Source organism: Paralichthys olivaceus, chromosome 15 (assembly GCF_024713975.1).
Source record: "Paralichthys olivaceus isolate ysfri-2021 chromosome 15, ASM2471397v2, whole genome shotgun sequence".
Taxonomy (NCBI): domain Eukaryota; kingdom Metazoa; phylum Chordata; class Actinopteri; order Pleuronectiformes; family Paralichthyidae; genus Paralichthys; species Paralichthys olivaceus.
The window spans coordinates 20892479-20917118 of record NC_091107.1 but is presented as its reverse complement, the minus strand read 5'-3'; the positions used below and the strand labels follow the sequence as shown (position 1 = coordinate 20917118).

Genomic DNA, 24640 nt, shown 5'->3' with positions numbered 1-24640 from the left:
GGAAGTTTCTGAACAAGATAATATTGTCACACGTTTCTGTTAATATTCAACAAAGGTAGACTGGTCACAGATAAATACATGACACATTTCTTTTATTTCAAAACACTACCAGCTTGACACACCTAAGAGAAGGTTTGTTTCTATTTAACTCTGTCCCCACCTTAAACATGTCACACTATACAGATACTTTTTGCACATACATCTTTGTCTGCATTGTATAAAAGATGCCGGAGGGCCAATGCGGCGTGATGGAACTGCTGCATCTGGCAACATATAATCAAGTGGTTCATTGTAATGTCTACGTTAGCAGTAAGTGAACTGGTTGACCCCTGTCCACATGCTGTTTAGATTGAGCTGCAGCCGCACGGTTTGTTGTTGAAATGAGATGACTGTTGTCTTTAACAAGCATGTGTATCTAATAAAGGAGCCACTTTCTTGGAACCCCACGTATTCTTCCTTTTTAACAGGGATTTTTTTTCAGTACGTATTTTGCATTTGCTGTTATCCTTAAGGCGACTTCTAGCCTCACTGCCCGTGGCCCACGTCCTCCTTGATGTCTTTGTTGAATGTCCTCCAGCTTCCTTCTTTTCCACTGCGTTCCCCACAGCCCTATCCCAGCCCTGTAGGCCCGTGACTACATGATACAGTCTGCAGCCAGACATCAGGAAAATAACTTTATTGACTTCAGCTCCCCCTCTCCCACTGTACCAGTGGGCCCTGCTCTTCCATATGGTTTATCTACAACCTGCCATTTTGTCCCATCTTGTCGCACATAGACCACTCTGTGGTTAAAGCTGCATGACATTTTACTATTAATGGAGTGTTCAAAGCCACATGAGCTGGTCCTGTCCAAAGACTATGTCATCGTTGTCTTTGTTGTATGATGAAAAAATGTTTTTAGTTGGAGCTTCACATTTTGCAGAATGATGTGTGTGCAGAGTTTGACACAAGAAGCATTTTTTTTCCACTTTTTTCTTTTTTTCATTTGTGGAAGAGAGAAGTAGCTCAGCTCATTTTAAATCTCAGTTCAACATGTGGACAAATGAAGATTTAGGACATCACAACCAGTTTGGAGCCAAGCATGGTCCATTATGCAGCTTGAACATATGTGATGTGCAAACATAAGGCCTCCGGTGCACTTCACAGTGACATGCACTTATCCTATATTTCCATAGTGAAACTAATCATTGGCGTGTTACTGTGAGGTGGGGGTTTTATTGATGTGACACCTTGTACATGCATTTGTAACAAACGGCAGATGTTGTGTTGGAAGCAGTGGGTTAAGCTAATCACTGTTTAAGTGCAAGATGTTATGGATTATCTGAAGATTTGGAAGGTTTGCAGATTTCTTTCTTTAATTATGCTGATTGATATTAACGCTGATCACTAGACAGCTGCTTGACACACTTAAATTAGCTTTCAGCGAAAGTTAAAACTAATCATATGTGAATTTGACATCTTGTAGCTGAATTGTGTAAGCTATATTTTCTGGTGAGATTGGTTGATTTTTATTCTTTGTATTTACTCGTCTCATCTTATGATTTCTATAATTTCATTCCTTTAGTTCTGACAGCATGTTGAAGGCATGCAAATGGAAATATGTGTCAGTAGCCAAAAGAAGTGTTTGTGTTTCAACTGCAGGGGAGTAAAACATCCTGAAGTTCAACTTTTGAAATGTACAGTATTTCCATATTCATACATTAAATGAGTGTAGAATGAGGTAACTGAAATATTTTGTGAAAAAACTTATAGCATATTTCTATTCGTCTCAAAACACGTCTGTAGGGGATATATCAAGATTAATCCCACCTCTGGGGTTAATCATAGATTCTACGCTGATTTTACACATCCCAGTATTGTTTCAGGTGTAGTACTACAGAATATGTAGAAAAAAGGAGGGAGTCTGATATCTGTCCTCAGAGGATGTAACTCGATTCGACATCGGGTCTGAAGAAAAACAGGTGGTTTGGAGTGAGAAAGAAGTGAACTTACTACACCTCTGTAGCCACTGAATTTGTCTTTCGTGTTGCATTATGGGAAATGTAGGTGCCAGGTTTTGACAAGAATAATGAATGTGTGGAAGTAAATACATGGATTTGATCCTTCAGGTGAAACAATTTTGTGTGAGTCTCATTATGAGTTTAATACTAGCTTTCTGTCAATACATATTTCAGAATGCAGACTTTAAATATTGCTTCTCATATAAGTAACTAAAAGGTTTTCGTCTCCCCCAGCGTAGCTCAGTGTATCACCATCACCCACCATCTTTCTTGCTGTGTGTTTGTTTTCAGGGCTTGGTGTATTTGCTGTAGAGTTGTAAAGTCACAGCCAGAGAGACGGCCCTTCAACACTAATGCTTTTTCTCTTCTCATCCACACAGCCAGAGGTCAGACATTTACTGGCTGTGTGCGCAGAACATAAGATGCACAAAAGATGATATGAATAAGATTTTTTTTTAAAAACAAGGCAAGATTTTTACAGCATGATGCAAATGCGTTTTGGATGTTGGGTGTTTTGGGACATGAATTCATAATGAACTTGGGAGTGTGATGAGTAGCTCGAGACATTGTGTGTGCGTGTGTATGTGTTTGTAGAGAAGACGGAGACAAAGACAGAGAGGGGCGGTGTATCCAGCCTCCGACAATAAATGTGGCGATCAATCTGAGTTTAACAGCTGTGAAGGAGTGTCTGCTCTCTCATCTCAACAACCCTGCATGCAGTTATAGAGGGTGTGATTTTTGTGTGTGGGTAAATGACAGCAATGGGCTGAATGTATGCGTGAGGCCATGCGTGTGATGCAGACTGACACCCCTCTCTGACGTTCTTAAGGCTAGCTCACTGTGTGCTGCTGTACGGCTGATGTGTCTCAGCTGTTTCTTCCGTCAGACTTTACAGTCTGGAGAGGGGAAATGCTCTGCTTGTCATTTGCCCTTACCCATCCATCCATCCATCCCTCCCTCCATCATTTCTCTGCCTGCATCCACCCTGCTAGCTGAGCATCGTGGCACAATATGCTCCCACTGCCCACTCAACCCACCCCCCCCCACACTCACAAAGGACCAAGAGAGGATGCATAGAGAGGAATTTCCTCCCCCCCAGTGGGACGCAATCCATCAACTGCAGCACTACCCTAAAGACAGGACCAGGCAGTACACACCCAGCCAGGACAGGCTGTCCTTTAAAGGCACAGGACTGACTAACGGCAGGATCCAGAGAGAATTCATGACAATAATCAGCATCATTACATAAGGAGCTTGCTCTTAGACTTTAGGTTGGTTTTAGCTGCACTCTCCAATGTTGATGTGGACAAAGCAAGCGGAGTATGAGCACTGAGCCATGCCCTGCGAAGAGATGATGTCAAACCCTCCATCACATGTTCATTCAGAGGACCTCTCCACTCCTTGTGAGTGGAGGATGATGTAACGCTTAGACTCATTGCCCTTGTTAGAGGAAACAAAAGACCAGCCAGATACGTACGTACACAACCTCTCTCTCTTTGTCTCCCATGGTCGTGTTCAGCGTCCCAGACTATTGGACAGTCTGATTAGGCACGTGAAGTCAGTGGTAGAAAATCCGACCGGCTCAGTTACTGCGCGTCATGATTAAATCATATCTTAGCTTTTACTTGAATGTTGTAATTGTCAGACATTATCAGTTCAAGATGTTGCATTTGGACAAAACTATAGAGAAACTGAACTGGACTACAAGATCAAGCCAGCAGTAGAGTTTAAGACTTTACATCCAGCATGATATACACATAATTCAGAAAAATTATCCTTAATGCCTATTGTGGTAAAATTAGGTAAGTTATATTTCTCATAGAATTGCGCCTGTAGCCAAACACTACCACTACTGCTAGTTGCTATAGCTCACCCCCTCTTAGAAAGCAAGTGTCTGGATCCATGTCACAATAACTGCTTATGTAACAAGGAGATATTCTTATATATCTGAGAAATACTGACGAAAATGTCAATTAATTCTATGCACTGTAATTGTAACCTACTGGTTTTCTGTCACTGTTTTGTTTTAAAATCATCGGAAAAACATCTTGAATGTAATTTGGTCAAGACTGAAGAAACCAGATGTTCTCATTTCAATGATTATTGATTTACATTAGTTAAACTAGATGAGAGCTTCAGAAAATATAAAAATCTCATATGTTAAAAAAACCAAAAACCTTTCAGACATAGAACAAGTTGCTCATTAAGTGGCAGAAATGTTTTCTTGTCCCTGTCGGTCATTTTCCAGCCACTTAGTTTTGTCCCTGGTATTTTGCCACAGACTTAAAAGTGGTAAAATTTGAATTTTCATATGTTCACATTTAAAACTGTGAGTTTTAAATTCAAAAGGTTTCTGTTGAATCTTCCCTCACATCACATCCTGCTCAGCAGAGTTGTCAGAGTAAGTCCTGCCCAGCACCATCTGTTTAGGTCAGCAAATGTGATAACTGCCCATTGAGCCATGTAGTAAAAACATGCATATGTCTCAGGGCAAATTCATGAGGGCTGTATACAAGTGTACTCTCACATTACTACAGAAATTCTCACCTTCCCCTTCACTGTTTTTGATTTGTCCGCTCAGCAGTAAAGGTGCTGTTGGCCCTGATCGTGTTTCATATAAACTCTTGTCATTGTCTAGACTTTATTTATTTCCATTTCCTCCTTCACACTTGACAAACTGTCCTCCTTTCCTACCTGACCTGGGAGGCCTCCGGGAGGGAGGGTGAATGCCTGGACGTGGGAACATTTTAACTGCTGCTGTGCTGCTGAAATACTGAAGAAGCACTGAAAGCATTTATGGAACATCTTACCCCTTTTTTTTGGCCTCATGAAAATTAAGTTGGAACAGAGAATATAAAATTGCAAATTGTCTTTAAGGACATTGAACCCCTGACTGCTTCCAATCCTGCATCATCAGTGTGAATGGGTGAATGTGACCTGCTTTTTAATGCCCTTTTGAGAGGTTGATCGATTAGAAAAGTGCTTTATGAAGCTAGTCCACTTACTATTTACAACTTTTGCTCATAGTTGAAGTATAGTTTTGATAAAGGAAACTATTTTTGAATCTTATTTCATCTAGAGTTTGTGTAGACGGAAAGACACTAAATAAAAAAAAAAAATAAATAAATAAATAAAAGACACAAAATAAAATCATGAATCGTCACACTGAAAATGATCGAGGTGAAATTAGTTTGCTTTTTGTTGTAGCCCTACATCTACCACACTGGCCTTTAAGTGGAATAGAACCTATAACTAACAGCAAGGTGAACTAGTAGCAGTGAGCGGAATGGACTGAATTAGCAGGATCCACATATTGACATTATTCACTCTGCGGTAAGGTGGAAAATCCATTTTCAGCCCCACTCTGTGCTCTTTCATATGACTGTTAGTCTGCATAGGCCACTGCTCTTGAATTCATGCTTGTGTATATATATATACAGACTATGTGTGAATGCTTGTACACAACAGTAAGGAAATCTTCCTCATAATGGGATTTGCTTGGTGAACCTCCTCCAAGTCATGATCTCATCCTCTTACAGCGATCGCTCTCTTTCTTTAAATCCCATCGCTCCTCTCAGTACCTCAGTATATCCATTTTTGTAGCTTTAGTAATCATTTTAGATGTTGCCCCATCACACTTCTTACTTCAGCTCTGAGAAGCTGTAAAGCCCTATAGGCAGCTCTGTGCTTCAAACCCCTCCAGTCAACATTCACTGTGTGAAAATAATATCATGGGAGAAGAGTATTATTTTTAATCACATTACTCTGTGATGTTCTGCATACTTCTATCCCCACATTTGTGAAAATAACACATTAATGAGTTGCTTTACCTGATGTAGTGTCCATTTTTAAATAGTGTTATTTCACCAAACTCCTCATGAGGGGCATAACTATTCCACTAATAATCCACAGTTCAGACCTCATTCTATGTCTGTTGGAATACACAGTTTACTGAGTAATTTTTGTAATCTACATGTGATAAAGTGGTTGGGCATAGTTGTGGTATTGTGTTTCCTTTGCCCTGTATCGTGATAATAGATCGTTGACGTTATCATTGTACTCTTGGTTTCAGAATCATTCCAGCAAAAACATTTTCTCAGACAAGCTGGACTCGAATTAACAAATTTGAGTTCTGTGCTTCTTTAACAAAAACCCAGAATACAGTTAGTTAATTAAAGTAGTACTCTAAGAGTAGTCTTTCTGCCAGAGCTCGTGTTTTTTGTTCCTGGCCTTTTCCCAGCCTTCTTGTGAGTCTTTCGGTGCAGAAATAGCAGAAATTTGGAGCATTGCTCTGTTGTGGCTGACGAACGCCGAGCCATCGCCATGAGCCACCAACTCTGAGGAATTTGCATGAAGTCAACAGGCTTTCTCGTGCTCAATAGTTTGCAAATGCAGCTCTGAGCGTCACACTTATACGCTATCGTTTTAGCGGAGAAAAGAGAGACTCATGGGAAATGTATCGAGGACAGAGGAGCACTGTGAACCATCTAGCAGTGATGCTTATAAAAGGTTGGCCCATTTAAACACTCTTTTAAGAATCACAATCTACAAAATGTCCCATGCATGGCCAGAATTCATGGTCAGGTGCTGGTTTGTCACAGGAATAGCATGTGTTTAGTAAAATCAGCTAAACTAAAATGCACATTTGCTTCCTTATGTTATGTGAATATTAGGATTTGAATCAAGCCAAGCTGTAGTTGTTTAGTATTTTAGTAGTTTCATATTTTAGTAGAAGAGTGAGTAAGAAGATAATGTCAGCATACACCATTTGATGTGTTTAATGTGATCAAAGCTCTGTAACACCTTGCATTTATTCAAGGTATGTGTAAGTCCGCTCATTGGTCCACATATACTATATCTATATAGATATAGATAGATGGATTTGTTTGAATCAGCTTCCACCAAGACTGGCATAATTTGAGCAAACAGTAGAGGAGGTGGGTCATCCACTAACCAGAGAATTGACAGTTGGATCCCAGTCACCCCCATTCTTCATGCTGAAGTGTCTTTGGGCAAGATACTGAACCCCAAATTACACCTAAAAGCGCATTGAAACACACCTGAGTGATGTTCGATCACAGCTGTGTTTTGGAAAGTGAAGGGGCGAAGATAGCAAACAAATATCTATCTGAATCTGTGCAGTGCATAAGGAAACTTTATCTCCTGCAGTTTGCCTTTGTGTTTTGTTTTCGGCTGTAATATTTCATCTTTATGTCCTAATCTTTCCTGGTGATTTGGAACTTTTGCTATGGCTGGATTTCCTGGACAACGTCTGACCTCTGTGCCTGTCGTCTGTGATAAATCAGAGCAGAGAGCTGAATGAAGTGGGTCATCTATGGATTATCATTTGATATTCATAAGCAGACTTGTAGTAGAGAATGATTTGATGCCCTGCTTCGGCAGCCGGGCGCACCACGCGTCAAAGCTAAGTGAGAGGAAGAGCTCATCTTCCACTCTGCTTTTTCAGGAACGCTCGCGGACTTTAGCCTGAGTTGTGTCACACTGCAGTGTTATTGCCTGTTCAATATTTGGTGGCAGGTGTGATAAGAGGTAAAGTCATTTCAGGAATGAAGGTTGCGACGATGAAGGTAAATAAATACATTTGCAATTTGACGTTTAATTGAACCTTATGGATTTATGATTTTCATTTCGTTTGTCAGATTTCTTTTTCTTGTGCAAACACAAGCACACCCGCACGCACACTTTGCATGCAGTCTCATTTTTTTTTTAGCTGTGCAGGTTTCATGCCCTCATTGAGGGCTGACAGTTTGCTTGAATTCCCTCTCTCTGCAGTAGTACATCTTGTTAATCCATCTCGTGTGGATGGCCCATATAGAGTCATCACAGCTGATTTCTTGTGTTTTTTCTTTGCTGTTTTGCTGCAACCTGAGAGCACGGTGTTTAGCAGATGTTAAGGTTGTATTTTTGGTGACTCTATTTCTACTTTGGAAGTGTGGTAGAATGTAAGCTACCACACTGCATGGTTATTTACTGTGGGGTGAATATTTAAATGCAGGGCTTGGTTGCCTGGCACTGGAGGAGCTTCACATTATTTTCTGCGTTTGCAAACCATCAGCTACTGACATGTATCGAGGTGTAATGCCTGAACGTCCTTTGACTCTTAAAATGCCCATTTGTTACCATACAAGAACTGCACATTTCCTCAATTCAGTGCTTTTTTACTGTGCAAGAGGACAGCACATAGAGGTCTGCACAAGCAAGTGCACCCCCACCCCTTTTTTCTCTATTGCCTCTTGCCCTCTCCTCTGCTTCTCCTCTGCTCTCTCTTTCCCTCCCTCCATCCCTGCTCTTTGTCCCAGGATCGTACCAACCAGAGAGGGAATGGAGGAGGAGAGAAGGGGGAGGGGTGATCCAGCATGTCAGACAGGGGGGGAGAAGAGGGAAAGGGGAGAGAATAGCATGTGGCTGAGGGACAGAGGAATCAGACAGAGGTCGGCAGGAAAAAACACTGAAAGAAAACGGCTTTCTTTTTCTTTTTGATTTTTCCTCTGGTTGTGTCCTTCCATTATTTCCTCTTGCCCAATAGATTGGGTGTTAAAGTTGTGGTGAGTGGCAGGCATCAGAGAAAGGGAGCTAACAACAGAAAGAAGGCAAGAAAATCTGGATGGGGCATCATCAGAAGGTGCAAAATGGAGATTTAACCTATCCCACTGAGGAATCGACCAAACTACCGCCACCAGCTCTCATGCTCCAACACTACTACTTCTGCTGCTGCTGCTAGTGCTGCTGGTAATATTGTTGCCTCCCCCCTGTCTCTGAATCCCACACTCTGAGAGCTTACACTGCATGTGAAAGAAAGTGGAGAACTGACATTTACGTCCCACTGAGGGGAATTGTGTTCCGGACACGCGAAACAGGACCCTGCAAGACGGGATGTACATTCTCACACTCTAGAACACACACTCGCACTGAGAAATAGAGACTGGGGACAGGTGTTTGGGAGTTGAGGAGGGGCAAACTCTGAGCATGAAGCCCCATGGCACGACGGGAAGGAAAGTGTAGGAACTAAAACAAGGGACGTGGGAAAACCAGAGTTAAACTGCTGTGAGTACAATTCGTTTTGATTATGCCGTTTTCTCCTCTGTTTGTTTTCCTCAAGCTGTTGTGCAGTTATGCTTCCTCCTGGTCTTTGTGCTCATGCAGGAAAATGCTTGTGTCCAAAACATGGTTAGATTTTTCTTCTGCAGAAACCTTTGTTAGAACAGTGCAACACTGACCTGTTCTCTTTGGAAGATGATACCTTGGATGGTGCTTGCGGTTAATTTTGTGAGCCTGCTCTTACAATGATTGAGACAAAGAAGAAGGAAAAATGATATGAAGAAGAAAGGAAGAGTACCTATTGTGGTGTATTTGTTTCTGCTAGGACCATAGAAAATGGAGATCAGGGAGAAAGTTGTGATTTTATGATACCAATGATTTTCTGTGCGTCATAGTGGTCTGATATATTGGTCTATTGTTCGTGAAATGTAGAGTATGGACTAGCACCCAGTACATTTTGAATAATTATTCAACATTTGGCATTATGTTTTGTTACAGACGACATGCTCTCACGCCGTTATTTGGCTCTTATGATTAAGAGAATCCAGTTTGCACAGGTCTGGCAAGATTGCTTTCACCTTTGCTGTCGAGCTTTGCTGGGGCTACAGGGACAGTATGTGCTAGTGCAGCGCAGGTTGGATTGAAATCAAATTATAATGTGGTATGTTTCATGTATTGCAGTAAAAGGAGCTGGTAGAATGGTAGATGACCAGTCTAACATGCCACTCATATGGGTGGAGAGGACTTGGTCCGGCTCTGGATCTCACCATAAGTTGTAATTTGGTTAAAAGTAGAAGCACTTGCTGAAATGAGTGTTTTGTTGCTTTGAGCAGGCATTGTTTTTTTTTTGTTTTTACTTTCTTCTGCACAGCTGGAAACGCTTCTGCAAGTATTCAGTTAAAAATATTTATAACAGAAAAATATTTTTAACAGTTTTATTATTTAACTGGGAGCCAGCCTGCAGTGCACATACTCAATGGCTTATTTATGTTTTATGCTCACACTATGACAATTGTGCATATTGGTTCATTGTGAATTACATTTCTGGAGACATCTGAGGTAAGAAAATATTCACATATAAATGGTCAAATGGTCTGTATTTATAAAGAGCTTCTAGTCTTGATGACCACTCAAAGCGCTTTACAGTGCAGTTTGCCACTCACCCTACACACATTCATAAAGTGTGGTTCAGCATCTTGCCCAAGGACACTTCGGCATGGAGACTGGGAAGACTGGTATAGTACGACCGCTCTATCCCTCAGCCACAGCTGCCCAGACATAATGAATTATGGCCATGCCACCTTCTCGTGGTTGTGTTGACGGTTTATTTTGGATTTGTGTGCATAGAATTGCAGAGAGAACTGACTTTACAGTAGTCACACAGTATTTACTCTAGAAATTCATCTGTTTTACTGTATAGGTGCATTTCTGTGCAATTTGCTGGTGTGTTTCTCGCACTGATTTGTTTCTGGTTTCTTGAGAAAATAGTCTCTATGGTTAAATAACACTATCGGAGACACTTTTACCAAAGCTCTGTTTTCCCCCACAAACCTGAACCTTGATTAGTTAACAATAGCTCTTTTATACTGAGGTTTACAGAACATCTTTATCAAATGTATACACATTTATTTATACATGCACAGTTAAATATGCAAAATTATTTCTCAGTTTTTTTGTATTTCTTTTGCCCTACCAGTAAATATTACCCTTTTGCGTCTGATATTTTTTGCTGTCCATCATGGTTCTTGCAGTGTTATAGGTATTGCAGTGCTAAATCAGTGCACAGTTCTTTTTAAACCCATGTCACATAGTAAATCCATGCAATTGCCGTCTTGTCTTTCCAGGTGGCATTAGTGGTTTCTCCAACAATATTATTAGCTACTGTCTATTTTCATCACAGCTGATGGTGAGCCCGAATGTGCTGCAGAGAAGCCAGATGTTATGTTCACGGTGTCTGATGGGGAGTCACTGAATTCATGTTTTTTTGAATAATGTCAGCTAATAAGATAAGAGAATGTAGCTACTTTCACTTTACTGTCATTTGTCAGAACTGAACCTCACCACAGGAAAAAAGTTGACTGACACTGCACACTCTCTTGTAAAATTTTGCTTCATCGTCCACATGACAGACGTTACAGAAACAGGGTCAAGCCTTTTTTGAGCTGGACCCTTGTGGGTTGTAGTTCAGCCGCCTGTGTCACAGAGGAAGACTCAGTTATAGCACAGATATTGCTAAATTGTCTGTTCCACAATATTGACATAATGCTCTGATCATTTCTAGGTGTGAAAGTGGTTTTGCGATGCTCCCTTTCCATAGGACGTATTCATCTAACAGAATACTGACACTGACCTCTGTAATACGTTAAAACTTAAAATACACATACACAATGTACATACTACATCTTTAAAAGGAGAGTAACGTTTTTGTATATGGCTTCGCTACAGCAGTGAGTAATAATAGCTGCAGCCCTAAGTGCAGCAGTGAATTAAAAGCAGCAGTAAATACAAGAGAGTACACAGGTTGACCTCAGTGTCACTGTTGTCACTGTATCGCATCACAAACTCCATCCAGGGAAAGACGGGTAAAGAGGCCAGAAACAGGCCAAATCCCATTTGTTTAAAAGCCAGTGGCTGATGGAATAATAATTTTTTAAAAAAAGCTTGTTTTATATCAGGAGAAAAGGCATTACGAAACAGACACTATTAATAACAGTCACTTAAACAGAGGGTCAGATAGGGCAAGTGTTAAAGAACAAGATATGATGATGTATGACCTTATGCCACTTTGAGGAAGATGAAACCTCCAGGTCGAAAGGAATTAAAGTCACTGCATAAAGCAGCGGTGGAGAACCTTTTTCCTGTCAAGGACCACTTCAAGTTTAATAACATCCTTCGCGGGCGATACAAAATTATTGAACACATATATCACACTAATCTCTCAAATGTGATGAACGTCTTCCTTTTTGGTGGTGGGTCAGGTGGTAGTGATGATGATGCTGCCAGTTGCCTTTAGCGAAAACAAGTTGCTTACAAATCCTCTCCTTTGGTAAAGACATTCTTGGCTTTCAAAGACAGTACCCTCAGTACAGTACCTCCCTTAGTTTTTTACACCTTATGCCATAGCAGTGATTTTCTTGATAGTTCTCAGTGACAAACTAACACTTCTAGCAGCTCTGCAGAAGCAACAAGGCTCCTTCACAAATTCACCTTTTAAATGATGCTCCACTTCCTTGGCAGTTTGCTCACCAGAAAACCAATATTATAATACTGTCTCTGACAGAATGGGGTCTTGTGAAGGCCGCTTGTCGGACACCAGAGACCCAGCAAAGAGTGCTCAACTCTATCCAGGTGTCTTTATCCTTGCAGCACAAACAGTTATCGCTTAATGTTTCTTGCTGTAATGATGCCGATTTTTCATCACTGTGACCACATCCGTGCAAACTAGACACACTGGCTTATCTTTTACGCCAACAACAAAATAATTGTCTATTTCTTTTGGACACAACATTCCACTTTCTTTTCCTGACAGTCCCCATGATGCTTGTCAGCGATGAAGTAACTGCTATGTCTGTGTTTCATTCATGACCTGACAGGCATATAGCCAGATGGCACCACCCTGGAGGACATGTTAGTGTACTGTTTTATGTTTTTGTATTCCTGAGTTTCTTTTTTTTTTTTTTTTGGCCCAGAAATTTGGTTCATTTATATTCCCTTCTGGATGAACTCAGAATTCTGATGATCTTCTGTCATCGAGCGCTGATGTAACACTAAGTCATCAGCAATCATCCCTACTTTTGAGATGAAGAGGTAACATTCCGTAAATGAGAGGTATAATATTGCATTGCATAGAATGAAGATGTCTTAGCTGTGTTGTAGCACAGTTTTGAAAATTTCTGCACAGAATATTAAAACTGAAATGCTTTGTTGTCCTCCGTGATATCATAGTTTCTTGCAACTAGAGTGATCCTAGTCAATCCAAACAATTACTCTTGTCTCTTAGGTTACAGTGGTCACTGGGCAGCTGTTCTTTTTCCTAAACTAAAGTGTGGGTCCAAACCCATAAACCCATGCAATGAAATGGGAGAAAGTCTTTTATCCTCCTCTATTGGTTCACTTCTAACGTTTGTTTTTATAGCTTTTGTTGGCTGCTCTGACAAGAGAATGGCTTTGGCTGGTGCGTCGAGTGCAAAACATTTCTGGGTTGCTCAGTGCACATTCTGAACAACAGAGAGGTAATTAGGTCATTTGGTGTCATCCTAGTTTGTGTGTTTGAAAGGAGCCACGGTCCCAGAAAAGATTGCTGTTGTTTTTTAAGGGCTCTATTGCTGCTGCTCCTCCATTCTTTAAATCACACCAGCTTTATTGGGAACAAAAACACTTCCATGTGTTTCTTCTTTGGTGGACTGTCAGAGTGCGTTCACCTTCAGGCTTTTTAACACTTGTTGTGAAGGTAGAAAGTGTCTTTTGTCAGATGCAGATTTAATGAACATGTAGTGCTTTGACAAACATAGAGAGAGACACAATGAGAGATGCTCACAGAGAAAACAAATTCCGAACTGCAGCCAAGCTTAGTTTCAGTGGCATTTACGATAAATGCATGTTTCTTATGGAAACTTCCTCCACCTCAGAACCGAGTGTGAATGTGCAAAGACCTAACCACACCTTGCTGGGGGATGTGCTACATCATGTTGTCATATCCACCAGGGAATATGAATATGAAAGAGGGTCGTATCTTCCTGTTAACTCTTTCCTCTTTAATGGAAAGAACTTTGGATTCAAAAAGGTTTTATGTTCTGCTCTGCTCATGTTTTTACTGTATGGCATTGAACTAGTCACATTGCTTTGCATAGGGTTTTTTTCACATTAACATGTAATGCTTTGAAACATCAGTATGAGTAAATTAATTGAACGCCCCCACACACAGTAGGAAGTTGACAGATTGGAGTAAAGAGAGACCACAGGACAGCTTCACTGAGATATGCAATTAAAGTAATTGCATACTCCCCAACACAGCATTTTTTACAGATAAATGCATGTTTGGTATTCTGAAGAATATTATAAAACACAGTACCTGTCTTAATGCATCCTGCAGTTTCAATTGTGATGTTTGTTGCTTTGCAAATGTGATTTAGCATCACTTCTTGAGCAGATCTCAGTGTGTTAAAGGAGTTTTAGTTATTAATTCATGTTTTGAACAGCTGGACATAGAGAAGCAGCTGGATTTTGAGACTGAGAAGTATTTTTCATCACCTGATTTTATGCAAGCTGCATTGAAATGTTCCAAAACGCTGTGTGATTGCATTCAAAATAAGTGTTAGATTCTGTTTATGTGGTAAAAGAGATTTGGAGGAAGATTTAACTAAAATAATCAAGGCTCATGTTATCTCCTATGTGACAGATGCTAAGGGTTTTTTTATGATTTGTGGGAAAGCTTGATTAAATGTTCAAATTTGTAAACCAAAGGGGCCGCTGTATATTTTGTGATTGAATTAAAAACAGACAAATATTAGTCCTGACTCCTGTTAAAAACTGGTTAGATTTATTAATCAAAATTACATATCGTGAGATTGTTATTTAAGAAAAGTCTGAATTATATCAGATAATGGAATTAATTCATGTTTTATCCGACACACATTTAAACAGGTTTCCTTGTGTTCCTGGATTGTATGCAGATAATGTTTTTGAGAGAATAAAGACAATAAGGTTATGATTGAGATGTAAATAAATGTATTAACAATTTCAAATCTTCTTGTTTTTCCTAATCTATATTTCATCAAAATAGAAAAGTCACTTGGATATCATGAGCATAATAATTATCTTGTATGCGTCAACCTATGTTCAGAAGCAGTGGATCAAGTTTCTTTCTGATCTTTTGTGTGATGTTATTCTCATGTCGAACAGATGAGTACCTTGATCAAAAGCTACTTCTCACCCTCCCTGTGACCCTGTGGGCTTGAAATTGATGTCAGGATGGAAAATTCATAACGTGAACCATAATATTCCCAATATTTCTTCAAAGTCAAGAAACTTTTACTACAAAGTGTGACAGCAGCTCATATTTATTTTAGATTGTGTGCCAGGACTTCATTAAAACTATGGCACAATCCACTTTTTGACACAATCATGGCTGCGTCATTGAATGAAATGGAAAGAAGTATTTTATTTTTACGAGCTTGTTTCATTTTATGCCCACTCTACCTGACACATTTGCAAAGGTGGGTTGATGAATAGAATTTTTAAGTGAAGGTTTCATGCAGACTGTAGTGTTGTCTGCCCATGAGTCTGTAATAATGGGCCTGTTGAAGGATAAAGATGTGCAGGTCAGATTCGACTGTCTCTCCCTGCACTATATTTTAGAAAAGGGTTTTTTTCTCTTGTTGAAGCAGAGTGAAGTGAAGCCTTAATGTTGCTTTAATGAACTGTTTTCTTAGTCACCGCTGTCTGACTCTCTCTTTTCTTAGAAAATGCTTGTTTAAGGCTCTAACCTTGTTCTCTCTCTGTGTCTTTCAGTTGTCCCTTGGTGATGAACAGTGTGAAGTGACAAGGAACGGCTATGACTCTAAGGAGCTGGTGTATTTAGTTCATATTTACTGCCAGGTAAGACAGCGGACCCACTGCATTTGATGGTGCAGTCATACCAGAATGCAGATACATACCCAACCACCCACATGCATGTGTATACTTAAGTGTAATTATATATGCACTCCCATTTAGGCTCCACTTTACTGAAAAACACCCACACATTTGTAAAATTGTTGTTTTGCTTTTAACTTTCTCTTAAAAACTTGTCCAAAGTGATTTTTAACCCACGAGTTATGTCTCAGTACAACCTGTGCACATATGTAGCGTTCCTCCCTGTGAGCAGATCTGCGGCTCAAATTCAGACATTGCTGAAACACCTAACTTATTGTTTCAAACATCCAAGTTATGTGGGAATTTGGATCTGGATTGAAAAGATTTGTGGATGTGTGCCAGGATTGGTGAGCGATACAGAAAAATGTTGGATAGAAAGTGCTTAAAGGGATAGTTCACCAAAAAATTTTAATTCAGTCATTATGCAATCACCACTATGGAGGTGGATGGAGTGGTGGGTGTGGGCGTTTGCATGGCTACATCCGGTAGTAGACTTTTAGACTTAAAACACAGTGCAAATGACGCAGATTTGAGCAAAATATGAATGTTGGGGCTTGCGGACACACACAACACGAGCAGTATGGAGGCATGTTCTGTTTTTTTTTTCTGTCGTTTTATTACGTCTCAAGAAGGGGTCACTTTGGCAGCAACACTGTTTTCCCCTGAGAACCCTAAAGGGTTTTGTGGACTCAAAGACCTCACCCTCGTCCATTGGCATAGTTGTGAGTAGATAATGAGGTAATTTTTCAGTGAACTATACCTTTAAGTCTGTGACTTCCTCACAGAGCTTGTCAAAGTGGAAAAAGTTGGCTTAGTTGTCCTCAAAATTCCTTTTGAAGGAGGGATGTAAGATAGCTAAATTATTTATGATTACATCATATACAAAGTTTTTGATTTACCCAAATTTGGGCAAAACCTTTAAGTAGAACACACACTTGAGCATGGATGCTCAGAAGCTTTGCCCCGTTCTCCTCCAGTGACATTTTGGATTCTAGTTTCTTGCATATCCCTCTACAGATCATACTCCGTATGCACAACCTTGGCAGTGCCACACAAGTATGCAACTGTGCACTTGGAAATTCCAACTCCTCACAGCCATCGGAAAACTGCTACATCTACACCCGTTCTATTTGGAAAAGAACTGGCTAAGAGTTGTCCTTGAGCTTTGCGCTTAGAGCTTTAAACCGAGAAAGTAGCACAGCACGGGGAGACTGCTTCAGCTCCACAAACCCAGAGAAGGGGGGTTGACTAGAAGCACCATCTGAAAGTGGGACAGGAAACCATAAAGACTTCCCCAAGCCCACAGAGCCCTTCCAGCGGCGTCTCTCCCAGCCAGCACTTTTCAAACAGCACTAGAATCAGTGGGCTGAGTGGTGCATTGCAGTCCCAGTCGCACAAGCCCTGGCCTCTGTACAGACAAATCTTTCCAGGCCAAATCAAAGCGAAGACTTTTTCCACCACGAGTCTCAGTCAGTGGGGTTTTGGGGTTTGGAGCCCTTTTTCACTGGATGAAAAAGAAACAACAAATCCATGGAATCACTCTTGGATTTTTTTTTTTTTCTAAAAAAGCAAAGCTACATTTTATGTGGTAGCTTGAGGGCAAAAATCTCTTGGTTTGCACTTGCACTGTTGGCATGTAATCACTGCATTTCACTAGGAAGGGCTGAGTAAGCCACACATGTCCGATATCAAAGTATACAAGCCCATGGCAGACTTGACTCCTACTTTATTTTTCAGTTGTTGAGACACTGCCGTTGTATTAGAGACATTAAAAGATAAGAGTCTGTGGGGACAAAAATACAGATAGAACCAGAGACAAAGCACAGCAGTGAGGGTTGAGAAAGATTTCAGTGAGACTGTGTGTGTGCTGACAGGGGCCTAAGGCTTTTTATTGATTTGATCATTATCCGCAAAGTTAAACCAAATCAATAAAATCAGGTTTATTGTCGTTACGCAGAATGAGAAAATGTCTCAGAGACCAGGATGCAAAACATTAAGCAGGGCGCTACATATTTATATATATAATTAATATATATAAACATTCTACTACTTACTACATTTTACTATCATACTAACATTTTATATTGAAATGTCCACAGAACTATTTACAAAAATAATAATAGAATAAATTTGGAGTTACTATGAGTATTATAGCTCTATTGAAAACTAAGGGGCCACATGCGCCGTTAATTCAATGTAAAATAGCCATAAACTGGCAAAAGTCCAAACTGTATTTTTCGCCAGCACTGATAATTGTATCTCTTGAGTCAGGACGATGGTATATTGCTGTATTCATATTTTGTCCCACCCCTAGGGAATGAAAGTGTGAATTAAATGAATGAAAGTGTCCAGTATAGGAAACTAGAAATAAACTAAGAGTTAATAAAGTCTTCATGTAGTTATATAGCCAGTAACAGTGAGATGGATCAGCTATTAAGCAGCCTGATAACCTGTGGGAGGAAGCTGAAATAGAGTCCTGCGGTTTTAATATATAATACTACACTACATCCTGCTTAATGGCAGGGTATTGAAGAATTAATACTTGAGGGGTCTCTGAAAATGTTCGAGGCCTTGTGAAGACATTGGCTCTGATGAAGTTCTTGTGCAAAATGTAGGGAGATGGTCTCCTCCGCTCCTCTGATGACCCTCTGTAGTGTCACTGCAGCTGGAGAACCTGGTGGTGCAACAGCCCACGCTCAACTGTGCACCTTTAAAAGCTTGTTGGAATATTGAAGCGGAGCGTTTTCTTGCCTCAGTGCTTCACATATCTGCTGGGCCAAAGTGTTTTTCAATTTCTCATAATTGAAAAGTTACTTCTCTTGTGACTGAACCACCGTGGTTCCCACCCATCAGCATTCTATTAAGAAGGAACTACTGGCAGCTATGGCGGTTTCATAGGTGTCACACCAAAATCAGCGAGTATATACTGTTTTAAATGTAGACCTGTAAACCTGCTTAAAATGGCCAGTAGAGGAGTCTGCCTTCTGTTTTCCCCCCCAGTGTGTCATATTAGACCTTCGCTCACCTTGCTATCTTGCCAAATTAGAGCATTCATCTATTGTCATGTGTCCATCACTGCTGTTCCGAGCTGGAGCAGTTTTAAACCTGTGTCTACTGCAGTCATTTGATGCAGGAGTAAATGATGATTGAATTTATTCCCATTGCAGACGAAAGCCTGATGTTAGTGGGTTTTTTGACCAGTGGAAAAGTGGCTTTATTAGTTAAGAACAATGCCGGCTCCTAAGGAGGTTAGCGTGGATGCTGCTATAGTTATCAGTTTCAGCAGATCTGGAGAATTTTGCCTCATTGAACGAAGAGAAAAGAACGACAGTGAAACCTTTTCTCTCATGGAAAAATGTCCCTCCCTACCCGACTGGCTCCAGCAACTGAGACAGGCTGGTTCCTGCTCTTTCCCAAATACTTTCCAATGCAACCTCCCAGTTGGTTCAGTGTAACGAACCACTTGGTGTGTCAGGTTATGTGCCGGATACACATTCTCCCCTGATCTGTGCTTAAATTGTGATCTTCTGAAGTTGTCGATCATCTCAGTGTTGTTGATGCTTATCATCAGACTATCGAGATGTTTCCACAGTTCTACTGTGGCACCACGCACAAATTGGTTTGCAGTATATCAGGCTGAACAGTCGCATGTTAGCAGAGTAAACAGCAGTGAGCTGAGCAAACAGGCTTGTGTGAGTTCCAGTGCTCAGCGTGATGTGATGCTGCCAACACGAACTGACTGCGGTCTGTCAGTCAGGAAATCCAGAATCCAGCAACAGGTAGGGGAATTAAGGGCAAGCAGGGAGCGTTTCTCCACTAGTCTCTGTGGGATAATAGCAGGCTATTGAAAGCTGAACTGAAATCTATGTACAGCGTTCTAGCGTTGGTGGCTTTGTTGGCCAGGTGAGTCAGTGCTGTGTGCAGTGTGGAGGATATTGTTTCCTCTGTAGGTCAGTTAGGGCTGTAAGCAAATTGGAATTAATCTGGTGGTATTTTTTCTTTGATTATTGGGTCAACAACAACTTTACGTAAATCAGCAATCAGAAGTGGTAATTTGAAGATCTGAGGAAAATCAGTTCTGGTCGGTCTTCTCAACTTCCTCGTAACAAGCAGTCTGCTTGTTATGAGCCTATTGTCGGTTGGTTACACACCAAGTGGCTGGTAGAAATTTCTCTCCATGTAGCTTTACCCCAGTTTTATCATCATTAAAATATGGGAACAATCAGCATTTGAAGTAATTAAACCCGCAGAAAGTGAATTTTGAAACCGTTCAGGGCAGCAGAAAAAAGATGTAAACACATTAGACTTTAGAGTGGATGTGTTGAACTTTTAAATTTACATTATTTAGTTTTGTGTGATTTTATATGTCTAGGCATCTGCAGATTGCACATTAGAAAACATAGACACTTACTGACAAACCATAAACGATCAGCTTAGCTGTAGTTGAATGAAAATATCGCTCACATTCAGCTCAGTAATCGACCAGTGTGTTCGGTCTTTGTCTCCTCGCTGGTTAAGCTCACAGTTTTTGCCGTTGTTCTGAAGGGTCGAAGCTGGATTGTGAAGCGCAGCTATGAGGATTTCCGTGTCCTGGACAAGCATCTACATCTCTGCATCTATGACCGACGCTTCTCACAGCTGCCTGAGCTGCCTCGATTGGACAGTCTGACTGATCAGTCAGAGGTAAGCACTGAAAACACAGCTATACACAGACACACACACACCCACACACACATTAAATGCAAACTGAAGCTTCCAGGCCTGTGAGCGAAATCCAATACAAAACTTGAATAGATATGAAACTTTAACAGACTTCCAACTTGATATAAACCCTGACCGCAGGTATAGGCTTGTTCAAAGATGTTTCGTTTTCAACATTATTGTTTCTTTTTAGGTTCGGGGAAACCTTACTTTGATTAAATCTCACTCAGTGTGATCAACAGGGCTTATTTCTCAGGAATGCACTATTTGATATTTTGCCAGTTTTTTCCTTTTCAGTCTGCCTGTGAAAGGTTTCTCTGACCCAGATGTAACCTAAGCTAGAGCTATCTCATCTAACTGGTAAAACCAGTTCATTACTGAGTGTGTGTGTGCTTGTGTGTGTGCATGCATGTGTGTGTAGCTGCCCATAGTACACCATTTTACTTTCACCAGCACCTGGATTTATATGCGTCACTGTTCGATCTACGTTTCAGATTAAACATTTAATTGAAAGAGACGCAACCTCAGATTTAGACAAGAACAACATCAAAGTTCTTCTGCTCAGTAACACTTCAGTGTCAGCATTAGCTTAAATATGCAGTTGTGTGGCACCACAACCTGTAAAACGAAATTTCCCCTGTAATGTGAAGTCATCACCACAAACATAATTTCAAGTGGTCTACTGCCACGTAAAACTCTTTAGTTGCCTGATTATCTGCATTTGTCCGCAAACAAAAACTCATGACAGAAGGAACTACTACCAAATCTTGAACTAAAACAACAGCATGGTTTATTTACAGTGCATTAGTAGTGGAAGTATTAAATAGTTGATAGAATAATGCTATAATAAGAGATATTAAATCTTAACTCAGTTTCATGACTAACTGGCATGTGTGTGTGTGTTTTGTTCCATGTTAGTCAGTTTCCCAGATGTTGTTAGCGTACCTCTCCCGGCTCTCAGCCATTGCTGACAACAAGATCAACTGTGGGCCTGCCCTCACATGGATGGAGGTAAGGCTGCCTGTCTGCTGGCTTTGAGGAGGACACTGACTCTGAAGATGCTTTAATGGGGGGGATCTGAAAGCTTGTTTGTCTGTGGTATCACTTAATAGTTTTACCATACAGATAAAACAGACATTAGAAGAAAATAATGTGCAAAAGAAATAACAGTGTAGTCTTTTCTCGTGAAAGAACTGCTGCGTGAATATTCTCAAACAGTGCAGAGTTACGCATCAAAGAGAAATGTCAGAAAATGCTGACGTCATATTGTAAATTGCAAAACTTGCAACCTAAAACACTTTACGACAAAAGATTAACATCAGTATCTGTTAGTTACAGGTTACAATAATGCTATAGCGTTACTCTAGAATCAACAGAAGCCTATAGTAGATAATGTCATTATTTCTGCACCATATCACCTTTGAAGTCATTATTCTGCATAAATACCTGGAGAAGCTGAAGGGAAAGAATTTTACTGAATCTATTTTTCAGTAAAAAAAAGAAAAGAAATCCTGCAGGTGCTCCATTCAGCACGTTTGTTTTCCAATTTGGACACATTTTCTGACCATTTTTAACCCTCTTTGCAAACATATATAGCAGCAACCCACTCTAATTAACTGAACACAGCACACATATTTATACAAAGTCTTACATCAATCAGTAGTTCAACAATGATGTGATTTGTGTGTGTGAGTCATCCTGAGCTGGTGTTTATCACTGTCTTGTTTGACAGGATAAACACAGGTTGACTTTGTGTTTATTACCTGGAGTCATTCATATATTCATTTAACAGCACTTAAAACAGCCACTGAAAGGACTGCTGAGTTTATGCTCATTATGCTCATATATATCTTACAGCCTCAATAAAACCAGAATATCATGCACATTATTCACTAACATAGCCTTTTAATTGCAGGATGATTATGCAAATTCATTCTCTTGTCACTGTTCTGTATTTTGTTGTACCTTCATCATAATGTGCCAGTCTGCCACTGTTGTAATGACTTGTGAGTCCTGTCTGTGTATGACAAGGTTGACAATAAGGGGAATCATCTGTTGGTCCATGAAGAGTCGTCCATCAACGTGCCAGCTATTGCTGCCGCCCACGTCATCAAGCGCTACATCGCTCAGGCCTCAGACGAGCTGTCCTTCGAGGTGACAATCGCAACCTGCTCTGTATTCTGAGAGTTCATTAGAATTCCTCACGTGTTTCCTCATCTGTTGCTTGCTATATTACGTTTTTTAATCATTGAACTTGATGAGACAATAAGACACAAAAGTAGAAAAAGAACAGAAGGGCCCATAAAGCTGTCTTTTCTGGAACAAATGTTCACAAGCAAAATCCACAGCTGTGCAGGTAGAGGTTTTTTAATCATTGTCTGGAAAAACCCCATTGCTCCCAACAGTCCTGACTTTTTTACCAAGCACTGGGAAAATCAGACACATCTTTAATCTTATATCTCCCCCCTCTCTGTTGCTCTCTGCAGGTTGGCGACATCGTGTCAGTTATTGACATGCCTCCTAAAGAAGACACCACATGGTGGAGGGGCAAGCATGGCTTTCAGGTAGGCAGCTCACAAAACCCCTCTGCAGTTTGATACAAGAAACACACATTCTCTCTCTCTCTCTCTCTCTCTCTCTTTCTCCTCTGGCTGTAAACTTTTGATCAGGCTGTACTCGAGGTATTTCAAGGGCTAAGAGAGGGAGCGCTGCTTTGTGAAGCAGTTTTCAAAGGCTCTGAGTTTGCCGAGAGTCTGAGCAAGATACAGATTCTCTTGTGAAGCTTTTGAGCAGATTACAGGGTGTGGGACTCCCCCTGTCACGCTGGAACTTTTTCATATCCCCTTCAGTGCCATACTGTGACATTATGAAACATTCCCACTAAATTCTCAGTTTCTGCTCTCAAGTCTGACATTTTTGTTTCTGATATTCTCCATTTCCAATTCTTTCATAGCCGACTGAACTTTTAAATTCACAGTCTACAGTATATTACAATAATTTTGAAACAGAGGTTAATAAAAATTGAGTTAGACAGTGTAAATGTTATATATATATATTTATATATATATGTGTGTGTGTGTAAGCTTCACCAAAACAAATGTGTCCAAAATAATATGAGCCAGATTTACTAAGCGGGCACTTGGAAAGAAAACAGCTCCGCATTAAAACAACACAGGGAGCTGCACTGTGTTGTTTAAGGTACCTGTGAGCCAATGAAATACGAAGCTGAAAGTCTAGTTGGGGAGACAGATTAATGCTTTTAGAGGCTTATCACATGCCAGAACACTGCACAGAGGTTTATAATACTGACAGAAAGGATTTTACAACTCTGAAAGGCTGCAACAATTTTATCCTCATTCATAGTGATCATGAGGTAAATAGTAGAAAAACTATGAGTCAGCATTCAGGTTTTTTTTACTGTATGACCCCATTTTTTTTCATTTTTGCATTGACACTCCAGCTGCAACACCATACCCTTAATACACCCACCATACACATTAATGAGAGGATCACATTTATTTGCTGAGATAACAAACTTGGAGCAATTCAAAAAGTGCACAATATGATAATATCTTCCTGTAACCGCAAGTGTTGATGAGGTGTTATGGTTTGTGTGCATTTAAGGAACATTTTCTTAAAACAGCCCACAATGGATGGTAAAATTGCATTTGCTTGTTGTAATCATCCTCCTGTTTATACAAGTCAAGTCAAAAGGATACAGTCCAAAATAACTATATTTTTAGTACATAAATTCATTGTTTTATTATCCTAAAGCCACAGCAGCTCAATATGGAAACAAATTCTGAGAGGACAGAGGGAATTCTGTGATAAAAATGTTTTTATTAACACTTAGATCAGTCCTGTTGGGCCCCTGTCTTTTTGTTTGTTTTGAGTCCTAGTACATTTGTCATTGTAGTATTTTACTTTTAAGAGGGATATTTTGTCACATAAAAACAGTATCAGCTGGATTGGGACCAAAATAGTCACAGTTTCCTACATAATATATTTTTTCCTGAGCCAGATGATCTCAGACAAATCTCAGGCATCCTGGGAGCTGACTGCTTAATGAGCTACCCCCTCAATAAATTGGGAGCTAAATACATGTAGATCTGTGCCGCAAATTCAATGGAAACTGCAGCGCAAATTAGTGCTGCAGAATTTTCTTTGTCAATCTGGCCCTGTGTGTTTCGAGCAGTAAAGTTTGAGGGGGAATATTAACGACTACAGTGTTTAAAAGCATTGGTCTC

The 24640-nt window shown here is 40.3% G+C and overlaps 1 protein-coding gene across 7 annotated transcripts in view; it reads left to right on the top strand.

Annotated features, from left to right (window-relative positions):
* The window catches only part of arhgap32b (Rho GTPase activating protein 32b), a 98626-nt gene that overhangs the window by 47486 nt on the left and 26500 nt on the right, over positions 1–24640 (top strand). For 5 of the 7 annotated variants that reach the window (XM_020085759.2, XM_020085758.2, XM_020085755.2 and 2 more), the window contains 5 exons: positions 15570–15656; positions 20238–20375; positions 21312–21404; positions 22425–22547; positions 22880–22957. In XM_020085759.2, the coding sequence (XP_019941318.2) occupies positions 15570–15656; positions 20238–20375; positions 21312–21404; positions 22425–22547; positions 22880–22957 (519 nt within the window). Of the gene's footprint in view, positions 1–7565; positions 7589–8407; positions 9066–15569; positions 15657–20237; positions 20376–21311; positions 21405–22424; positions 22548–22879; positions 22958–24640 lie in introns of those variants that run through there. The other 2 variants (XM_069510203.1, XM_069510204.1) reach the window with 2 other exon arrangements.